At 36.8% G+C, this 11,037-nt stretch overlaps 1 protein-coding gene across 2 annotated transcripts; it reads left to right on the plus strand.

The window, feature by feature from the left end:
• Nucleotides 1–685: 685 nt before the first annotated feature.
• On the plus strand, nucleotides 686–8,142 carry LOC106883802 (uncharacterized). Of its 2 annotated transcripts, none has more exons than XM_052977187.2 (3): nucleotides 686–819; nucleotides 4,629–4,729; nucleotides 5,483–8,142. In XM_052977187.2, the coding sequence occupies exon 3, from the start codon at nucleotides 5,990–5,992 to the stop codon at nucleotides 7,022–7,024; it is 1,035 nt and encodes a 344-aa protein (XP_052833147.1). In that variant the 5' UTR covers nucleotides 686–819; nucleotides 4,629–4,729; nucleotides 5,483–5,989; the 3' UTR covers nucleotides 7,025–8,142. The 2 variants fall into 2 exon arrangements, with proteins under 2 accessions (XP_052833147.1, XP_014790425.2); XM_014934939.3 differs by having other exon boundaries at nucleotides 726–819; nucleotides 2,837–4,729.
• The last annotated feature ends 2,895 nt before the right edge of the window (nucleotides 8,143–11,037 follow it).

An 11,037-nucleotide genomic window follows, 5' to 3' on the forward strand; every position in this document is an offset into this window, starting at 1 on the left:
TGTTGGAGAAGCAACTCAATGCTAATCCCTGTATATTTATGATGATAAATGGTTTTACCGATAAAGGTTTTTTCATACTGAACTACTTGGCAAAATTGTTAATTATTAATTCTATTACTAATTGACGATTCCCTGCCCTTATTCTTGTATATATATATATATATATTAACTATATATATATACTGTTGTGTCTGGGGAGTCATTTTCTTATTGTGCCTTAAAATTTAACACACTCATATATATATATGTATATATATATGCTGGAATTCTGCTTTAGGCATGCTATTTAACTTCTCATAATTTTTTTATCTTTTGAAATTTTCTGAATTTTTTTTTTTTTTTTTCGTTTGGAGGGGTGTTGCTTAATTGTATGAATTTCTGTGAGTATTCCCAAAATTCTGAAAAGTCCCCAAAATGAAAAAAAAAAAAAACGTTATGAGGGGTTACATGGCGTGCGTAAAGCAGACTTGTGCCATATGTGCATGTGTTTGTCCACCGCCACCGCTTAGCAACCGGTGTTGGTATGTTTACGTCCACGTAAATTTGCGGTCCGTCAAAAAAAAAAAAAGATAGAATAAGTATCAGGCTTAAAAACCATAAGTACGACTATAGTTTCTTCAAGGCGGTGCCCCAGCATGGCCACTGACAAGCAAATTAAAAAAAAAACGTAGACAATATAACTACCCAGAATTCCTTTCGTGCAGTATATCGGCCTCACATCCGGTTCCTGTATTTTATCTTTGTTTCTGTTTTTGACAGTGACAACATTGTTTGTTAATGTTCCATCACGAATGAACGTTACGTCCCACTTTTAGCAAGGTGCGTATACTACAAAGTTCCTTTTAATAATATATATAAATGTATATCTATGTGTGTGTGGTATATATAAATAATTATACACATATATGTATAATAAAACAAGACAAAAATAATGGTCATTACAATTATATATATATATATATATATATATAATAATAATATTAGGGATAAAATCCAAAATTACAGGTAAAAACTCAATTAAAATCAATTTATTAAAAATTAAAATTAAATTAAGTTCCACAGTATAATAATACTATATATTTATATATATATATATATATATGTATATATCCACACACATACACAATATATTTAAGTTGTCGAATGTGTACATAAACATGCAACATACTTCAGTGCTTCTTTCACCTTGTTTATAATGTTAATAGTTACTAATATAATATTAGCACAGTTGTTGAAGTCGAAACAGTCAGGTGACAGGTACCCCTTTCTCCAAGAATTTTTCCCTCAACTTTGACCTGATATAATTACGGTTGCTAATTAAAATATCTGTGTATTTTTTGGTGCTTAATAATCAATATTCTTTTCTCTGTTGGATTCCAAGTCAAATATTTCCCACACTAATTTCTTATTTAATAATTTTCTGTTTTCAAAAAAATTACGTCTGAAGCGGGGTAAAATGGGTCACGATTAATTTCAGTAATTGCTTATTAAATTGGTGCATGAATATGTCGAGATGAGAGTCGCTACAACATTTTACGTTGAGTTTCTCGATTGAGTCGAGTTTCGTTAATTTCATATCCACTTTCCCCACTTTAATTTGACCTAAATACTCAAAATTTTTGTTGCATGATCCGAGCACACGATGAGATGTTTTTACTGCATTCCTAACTTTGAGGAGAAGTATAATTTTTACGACTGCTCCCAACCTTACAAAAACTATATCAACGTTGCTGTGTGGTAAATAGCTTGTTTACCAACCACATGGTTTCAGGTTCAGTCCCACTGCGTGCTCCTTGGGCAAGGTGTCTTCTAGCTTCGGGCCGACCAAAACCTTGTGAGTGGATTTGGTAGACGGAAACTGAAAGAAGTCTTGTGTGTGTGTGTGTGTGTGTGTTTGTTTGTCCCCCAAACTACCACAGCTTGACAACCGAAGCTGGTGTGTTTACGTCCCCGTCACTTAGCGGTTCGGCAAAAGAGACCGATAGAATAAGTACTAGGCTTACAAAAAATATATTCTGAGGACACTGTTCAACTGAAGGTGGTGCTCCAGCATGGCCGCAGTCAAATGACAGTAGCAAACAAAAGAATAAGCAAATGATCTTTTCTAAATGCAGTTAAAAAATTATAACATAAACTGAACCCTATTCCAGAAAATTATAACCATTCTCTTTGAGCATTTAAAGACAAATTTAGTCGGGGCAAAATGAGTAAGCCAAGATGGGGTAAATTTTCTGCTTCAATTCTCCAGAATTACATTTGAAAACAGACTGAATACACATCAATATACTTACTCAGACATCAGAGAGATCAGAAATGCAAAAAGCGATATTAAAATAATTACGTCAAATGAAAAATGATATATATATGTATGAGCCTGCTGTTGCCATCCGGTTTCACCAGTCCTCAGTCAAATCGTCCAACCCATGCTAGCATGGAAAGCGGACGTTAAACGATGATGATGATGATATATATATATAAATATATATACATGTACAGACGACAGGCTTCTTTCAGTTTCTGTCTACCAAATCCACTCACAAGTCTTTGATCAGCCCGAGGCTATAGTAGAAGACACTTGCCCAAGGTGCCACGCAGTGGGACTGAACCCGGAACCATGTGATTGGTAAGCAAGCTACTTACCACACAGCCACTCCTGTGCCTGGTACTTTTTTTTTTTTTAGTTAAATTTTTTCCTCAACTTTGAGCTGATTATAATTGAGATTGCTATGTCTAATTTGATAATTTGCAATTTTCAAAAAAAGAAAGACAAAAAAAAATATCTAAAGTGGGGCAAAATGAATAATGACTAATTTGAACAATTTCTTCTCTTTAACAGCATGGTGCGTAAATATATCAGGAAGAGACCCATTCCAGCAGATCGTGAAGAAGCTATAAAGAAAGCTCGCGCCATGGTAGCTAAAGGCAAACCAGTCTCACATGCTGCAGCTGCAACAAATGTCCCATATGAGACACTTCGAAGACGAATTAATGGTCTCAATCAAACTGAAAGAATTGGCAGCGGGCGTTTCGTTAGTGTGCTTTCAATGACGGAGGAGAAAGATATTATTGACGCGCTCTTACTTTCGTCATCTCTTTTTGGCTGGGCTTGTGGAACAAAGGAAATTCAAACAATGGTTAAGAAGTATCTAGATACAGCTGGCAGGAAAACCGTTTTTAAGAATAATATGCCAGGGAAAGACTGGATGATAACATTCAAACGACGTTGGTCACAGAAACTCGCATCTGGCAAACCAGATATCTTGACCAAGGCTGCCCAGAAGGACCTTTCTGCAATTGCTCCTAACTCAACTGAGGAAAACAAAAAAGCCTCACAGAATTCCAAGAGGAAACGAAAATGTGCTCAACCTTCACGAAGTGAAGTCCTTTCTATAGAAGATGAGCCCGTGTGTTTACAGGTGAAAGCTGAGGAGAGGGATGTAAGTAAAGAGAAGAACGCTAAAACACAAAAGAGGATACATAGGAAAAGTCAAAGAAGGGAATCTTTTTCCAGAGAAAACACATCTGGTGACAAAGGGAAAGTATCTGGAAACAAAGAAAAAGCATCTGGAGAGAAAGAAAAAATATCTGGTGACAAAGAAAAGGCATCTGGTGATAAAGCAAAAACATCTGGTAACAAAGTAAAAACATCTGCTGTCAAAAAAAAAGCAAGTAGTGGCAAAGGAAAAGCAGCTGGTGACAAGGAAAAAGCAGTTGGTGGCAGAGAAAAAACATCTGGTGACAAGGAAAAAGTATCTGGCGACAAAGAAAAAGTATCTGGTGACAAAGAAAAAACATCTGGTGATGATAAAGAAGATGAGAACGACAACAAGTGATCGATTATGAATGATTGTGGTAACTTTACAAAGGAATGAAGGGTGATCCCAGGGTCACATGTGACCTTTGTGATGAAAACTGGTGCCCAAAATACCAGCCTAAAAATATTGACCTTAATTATGACTTGTTTTGTCTGAGTTGCTCCAAATAAATATTGAATGTTGAACTTTTAGATGTAGTTGAGTTTCATTAATATTGTATCAGTTGCCATTTTCTCAAGAACTTTCATTTGGCCAAGATATTTAAAATTTTTGCTACATTTCTCATCTTTCTGACGTCTAAGGATGGATGTTGTTGTGTATTTGTCTTTTTTCAAATGTAATTCTAAAAAAGTCAAAGCAAATTTATTTTTTGTTCTACCTATTTTGCCCTACCTAAATTTGTCCTTCGCATACTCCAAAGAGAATGGAGATAATTTTCTGAAATAATGTTCAGAATATGTTATAATGTTTTTAATGCATTTAGAGAAAGTTATTTGACTAGCTGATAGTTTTCGTAATATCGTGAACATTTGTAAAAAAAAATTCTATTTCTTTTCTCAAAATCAAAAATACTGTATTACCCAATGTGCCCCACCCATCTCAGGTGTGTGTGCACAGAAAGGGCGAGGGGTTTGGGAGAAAATACTCAGAGGAAAGGATAGAAAAACAAGCTTATTTTAGATGACTAAAAAAGAAAATGAGAAGAAATTTGTTGAATTATATGCATTGATATAGAGGAGGGTTGCTATCAAACTGTCTATAAAAGAAAGCATAAATTTATTTCATCTCATCCTTTTTTTAAAAAATTATTAGGAAAAGAACACCCTCCTATTTTGAAGTGCAAATCAATTGGATGTTAAAAAACAAAAACAAACCCTCCTATGGAAGAAAAATAAAACGAATCATTAAAATCTGTAAGTCACAACCCTTATATCATCACACTCCAGTTTTGTACTAATCTCTTGTGTATTAACGAGTTCTGTATCTTCAGTTGATGATGTTAGATAAAAAAAAATGTCGGTTACATTTAACAGTTTATTTTTATATTTGAACTAAAATTTTCAAAATTCCATACATTTAACTTTGTGTTTTTTTTTAACTGAAGTCATCATCATCATCATCATCATTGTCGTTTAACGTCCGCTTTCCATGCTAGCATGGGTTGGGCTCTTTGACTGAGGACTGGTGAAACCAGATGGCTACACCAGGCTCCAATCTGATTTGGCAGAGTTTCTACAGCTGGATGCCCTTCCTAACGCCAACCACTCCAAGAGTGTAGTGGGTGCTTTTACGTGCCACCTGCACGAAGGCCAGTCAGGCGGTACTGGCAACGGCCACACTCAAAATAGTGAATTTTACGTGCCGCCCGCACAAGAGCCAGTCCAGCGGCACTGTCAACATAGTCAGAACCCTCATCAAAACATTTGTAGCAATTAAAAAGCTGCCTAACCGTACTTATTCTTCCTTTTGACTCTTTTACTTTTTATATACACACATATATATATATATATATATACACACACATATACTTTATTTGTAAGGTAACAAGGCTACCATTGGTTAATGCCCAAGAATTTTCAGCAATTATCAAGCGTGCCAAATGAGACGCTAGTACTCATCTCCATCTTGGATACAGGTGCTTTATCATTTATCTTTATATATTTCAGGGTATCTGATCATATTGAAATGATGTAGCGAAGACTAAGAAACGGTGTTACCAATGGTATCGAAGATCTTATATTTATATCACTTCAGTTCTGTTGCTGCGACATATTTCTTGGGAGTTGCAATTAATTCTTCACATTGACTGTTCATATACAACTTCTTTGGGATTTTACTGATGGGTGTAACAATCAGATTTACCGAAACATCTTTAAAATGTTTCCTTACAGTTGGAACACCTTTTTGACTTTGACGAAAATCTCATTCGAAGAAAACATAGTGTTTCATCATCATCATCATCATCGTTTAATGTCTGCTTTCCATGCTAGCATGGGTTGGACGATTTGACTGAGGACTGGTGAAACCGGATGGCAACACCAGGCTCCAATCTAATTTGGCAGAGTTTCTACAGCTGGATGCTCTTGATTGGAATTATTTCGAGAAACATTTCTCTGTTGAAAATTATAAAAAAAAAAAAGTAGTTTTTTTTGTTTTGAAGAAGATTTGAGATTATGGAAGAGACACAGATTAAGAATCAGAGGCGCAAGAAAAATATGCTTGGGAAGAATGATGTTTGCCATGAAAGTGAGGATGATACAAAGAAGATGTCATTTGTCTGTGACATCTGTACAAAGTCTTTCCAAATAAGGTCATCTTTGATTAGACATAAAAAATCTCTTCATACTGATTCTGAACCCTATGTTTGTGACGTATGCGATAAAACATTCTCCACAAATCAATGTTTACTGAACCACAAACGTATTCACGCAAGAGTGAAACTACATCACTGTGATACTTGTGGCAAAACCTTCTCCCAGAACAGTCATTTATTGATCCATGTACGTTTTCACACAGGAGAGAAACCGTATCACTGTGATATTTGTGGTAAAGCATTTTCCATAAGTGGTCACTTAACCAAGCATATACGTATTCACACAGGAGAGAAGCCATACCACTGTGATATCTGTGAAAAAACTTTCTCTGACAGTAGTTCTTTCACTAAACACAAACGTATTCACACTGGAGAGAAACCATACTGTTGTGATGTTTGTGGTAAATCTTTCTCGGCCAATGATTATTTATCCAAACACATTCGTATTCACACAGGGGAGAAGCCATACCGCTGTGATATCTGTGGTAATGCATTCTCTGTTGGAAGTTCTTTATCCAAGCATAAACGTATTCACACTGGAGAAAGACCATACCACTGTGATATCTGTGACAGCATCTTCTCCACCAGTTTGTCTCTATCTAGACACCAACGTATTCACAGAGGGGAAAAACCATACCAGTGTGATATTTGTGGTAAGGCCTTCTCTCAAAATAGTAATTTATCTAGCCATAAACGTATTCACACAGGAAAGAAACCATATCGTTGTAATTTCTGTGGCAAAGCATTCACTCGGAATGCATATTTATTGAACCATAAACGAACTCACACAGGTGAAAAACCATATCACTGTGACATTTGTGACAAAGTATTCTCTCAGCAAGGTAATTTATTTGCTCACAAACGTTTGCATGAGAGAGAGGCTATAACTGTCTGATGTTTGTGGTAAACATTGTCATATTACAGCGTGGAAAGTGTTTATAAGCCATTTAAAATAACACACAAAAACCGTTAGATTCACTTCAACATTTAAATTTAATTTGCCAAAATATTTTCGTCGCTTTGAGACCGCGACCTGTTCACTGACAAAATTTTGTGCTGCATCTCAAAGCGACGAAAATATTTTGACAAATTAAATCTAAATGTTGAAGTGAATCTAACGGTCTTTGTGTGTTATTTTAAATGGCTTATAAACACCTTCCACGCTGCAATTGTTTTCGTTCCAGCACACGATCTCAGATCAGGTCACGTGCTATGCAAGTACATCTCCGTAATTGTCTTATTAATCCATTATTAAATCTTGTAAACAGGACAAACTATTACAAAAAAAATAAATGCCTGCTTAGGGTTACACACATTCTGCACTGCATACCCTCAACGAAAAAAAATCCCATCCAACTGACTGACATGAAGTTTCCGATACCCAGCCAACAAATTTGCTGTCTCTCATTTTTTTTCTGTTGAAACTAGCAATCTCTGTTCTTTTGGAGTTTGATTGTATTGTCATTTTCACAGGAGTCCTTTTCACTCACTCCTCTCTGATCACTTATGTCCCTTTCTTTAACCCTTTTGATACCGACTCCTCCTGAGACCACCCCTGATTCTAAGATACAAACTCCTTGTTTTAAAATGAGCTAAATTTGAATCTTTCATCAAAATTTTTTGTTAATTTCTTTTGAATCTTTCATCAAAATTTTTTGTTAATTTCTTTTGAATCTTTCATCAAAATTTTTTGTTAATTTCTTCTTAAACACCAGCTAAATTCTTCATTAATGTCAAAAATAATTGAAATAATCTATTTCCATAGAAATCATCATTGTCATTTAATATGGTAACGAAAGGGTTAAGCTTCACATTAAACACTTTTCCTCAGTTCTTCCTCAATAGAATAGAGATTTCACTAAAACTTATTGTGAAATATCTTTGGGAAAAGGATTGAACCAAAGGTTTTTTGTATCTTTGTTGGTTAATATTTTGTAATTTGTTTTGAATTTTTTTCCCCATTTTGATGTAAAAATTAAAGTAATAAAATAACCAGTTATAATTGTTAGCATACTTGGCATTCTAAAGTTGTCATGTAGCCTTGTGGCAGTTATGATATGATAATCTTGTGGTTTACAGGTAAACAACTGAGTAACCAACACTTCGTTCCCTTTGCATGTCCAGGTGGTTTTCTGTTTTTAGTATTTTCATTTACTGCTGTAGGTGATGCTTAGGTGTCGTCTGAGGACAACTAGTTTAGAGTGGATTGTTGTAAAGAGATTAAAAGCCTAGGATGAGCTCGTGTGTAATTCATGATGCGTATAATAGGTAATGGAAATGCCCAAGCTAGAGGCCTTGTTCAGATGCTTGCAATGGAGCAAACGCCACTGAACGTATCCAAGGACGAGAAGGTGATGCTAAACTGAGCAGCGAACTACACCTATTAATCCCACCCCACCGAAAAAGTGGAGGGAGATATTTTATATCTTACAGAGTTGTTGTTGTTGGCACTCCGTCGCTTACGACGTCGAGGGTTCCAGTTGATCCGATCAACTGGAACAGCCTGCTCGTGAAATTAACGTGCAAGTGGCTGAGCACTCCACAGACACGTGTACCCTTAATGTAGTTCTCGGGGATATTCACCGTGACACAGAGTGTGACAAGGCTGACCCCTTTGAATTACAGGCACAACAGAAACAGGAAGTAAGAGTGAGAGAAAGTTGTGGTGAAAGAGTACAGCAGGGTTCGCCACCATCCCCTGCCAGAGCCTCGTGGAGCTTTTAGGTGTTTTCGCTCAATAAACACTCACAACGCCCGGTCTGGGAATCGAAACCACGATCCAATGACCGCGAGTCCGCTGCCCTAACCACTGGGCCATTGCGCCTCCACATCTTACAGAAGAGAGCTACATTTAGAAAAACAATAGAAAGACTGACAGCAGCAGCAATAGTAGTGGTCATTGTCAAGGGTTGAAAGATTGCGGAGGTGGGGGAGTGAGGGTCAGTTAGAGGTCAAGTAAGGAATGAGTATTCTGTCCCAGCCATTGCCTCTCCTGCTGCAGTTGTTGCTGATATTAATTATATAAATTAATGACAGCGGGAATAAGTATCAGGCTTAAAAAAATAAATTCTGGGGTTGATTTGTTCGGCTAAACCCTTCAAGGTTGTGCCCCAGCTTGGCCACAGTCCAACGACTGAAACAAGTAAAAGATAAATATCGTATAATGATGTTTTCAGTGGTGAATCAATTTTAACCAAAATGTTTTTATTTAAAATTAAGATTTTAATCAATAAATAAATGTAAATATTGTCTCAAATGTCAAAGATAAAAATTTACAGGAATTTCTCAGTGATTTTTGCTCTACTTTTATTTCAATTTATAGAAAATGTTTTCCAAGTCATATCCAATATTTTCCTCCTCTATACATATACTATGAATAATTTTCTACAAATTTTACATCAATAGGCGTAGGAGTGGCTGTGTGGTAAGTAGCTTGCTTACCAACCACATGGTTCTGGGTTCTTTCCCACTGCGTGGCATCTTGGGCAAGTGTCTTCTACTATAGCCTCGGGCCGACCAAAACCTTGTGAGTGGATTTGGTAGACGGAAACTGAAAGAAGCCTGTCGTATATATATATGTGTGTGTATATGTTTGTGAGTCTGTGTCTGTCCCCCCCAGCATCGCTTGACAACCGATGGTGGTGTGTTTACGTCCCCGTAACTTAGCGGTTCGGCAAAAGAGACCGATAGGATAAGTACTAGGCTTCCAAAGAATAAGTCCTGGGGTCGATCTGCTCGACTAAAAAGGCGGTGCTCCAGCATGGCCTCAGTCAAATGACTGAAACAAGTAAAAGTGTAATAATGGGAAAAACCCATGGATTACATGAACATAATGGAGAAAATGATTTTGTAACATATTTCAAACTGATGTAGTTTTCTGCCATCTGTATTCATCTGAGGACTACAAGTGTAGACTGAATTTACATTCAATTATTCTCCAGATTCTTCACATTGATCTAGTTTTTCTCTGTCCAATGCATATTCATTTGCTTCCTAACCATATAATTCCAGGGTCAGACCCACTATGTGATACTTTGGACAAGTGTCTTCACTATAGCCCTGGTCGACCAAAGCTTTGTAGGTGGATTTGGTTGATGGAAACTAAAAGAAGCCCATCTTATATATAAATGTGTGGTGTGTATTGTTTGCGTCTCCTCCTCGACGCGACGTTGAATGGGAGATGTAAATGAGAGCCAGTGTCATTCATTTTCAATATTCTGCGAGAACATGTCTAGCCATACTCTTTTACTTGTTTCAGTCATTTTGACTGTGGCCATGCTGGAGCACCGCCTTTAGTCAAGCAGATTGACCCCAGGACTTATTCTTTGTAAGCCTAGTACTTATTCTATCGGTCTCTTTTTGCTGAACCGCTAAGTTACGGGGACGTAAACACACAAGCATCGGTTGTCAAGCGATGGTGGGGGGACAAACACAGACACACACACACATATATATATATATATATATATATATACACACACACACGATGGGCTTCTTTCAGTTTCCGTCTACCAAATCCACTCACAAGGCTTTGGTCGGCCCGAGGCTATTGTAGAAGACACTTGCCCAAGGTGCCATGCAGTGGGACTGAAGCCAGAACCATGTGGTTGGTAAGCAAGCTACTTACCACACAGCCACTCCTGCGCCTAGGGAAATATCATTTTCTTGGAAACGGGTGAGAGTCCGTGAAAGGAAGGGCAGCAAGGAAAAATGGACTTTAAATGATGACAATTTACAAAATGGGATTTGTTATATTTTAGAATTAAGGGAATTCTCTTCAATGTGTATCAATTTATGTCTTGTTAAGTTACTGTTTGTTACAAATGATTTACCACATACGTTACAGTGAAATGGTTTTTCTCTAGTATGACTACGTATGTGCGTAACAAGATGAATGTTATTAATAAA

Source organism: Octopus bimaculoides, chromosome 27 (genome assembly GCF_046866305.1).
Source record: "Octopus bimaculoides isolate indiv1 chromosome 27, ASM4686630v1, whole genome shotgun sequence".
Taxonomy (NCBI): Eukaryota; Metazoa; Mollusca; class Cephalopoda; order Octopoda; family Octopodidae; genus Octopus; species Octopus bimaculoides.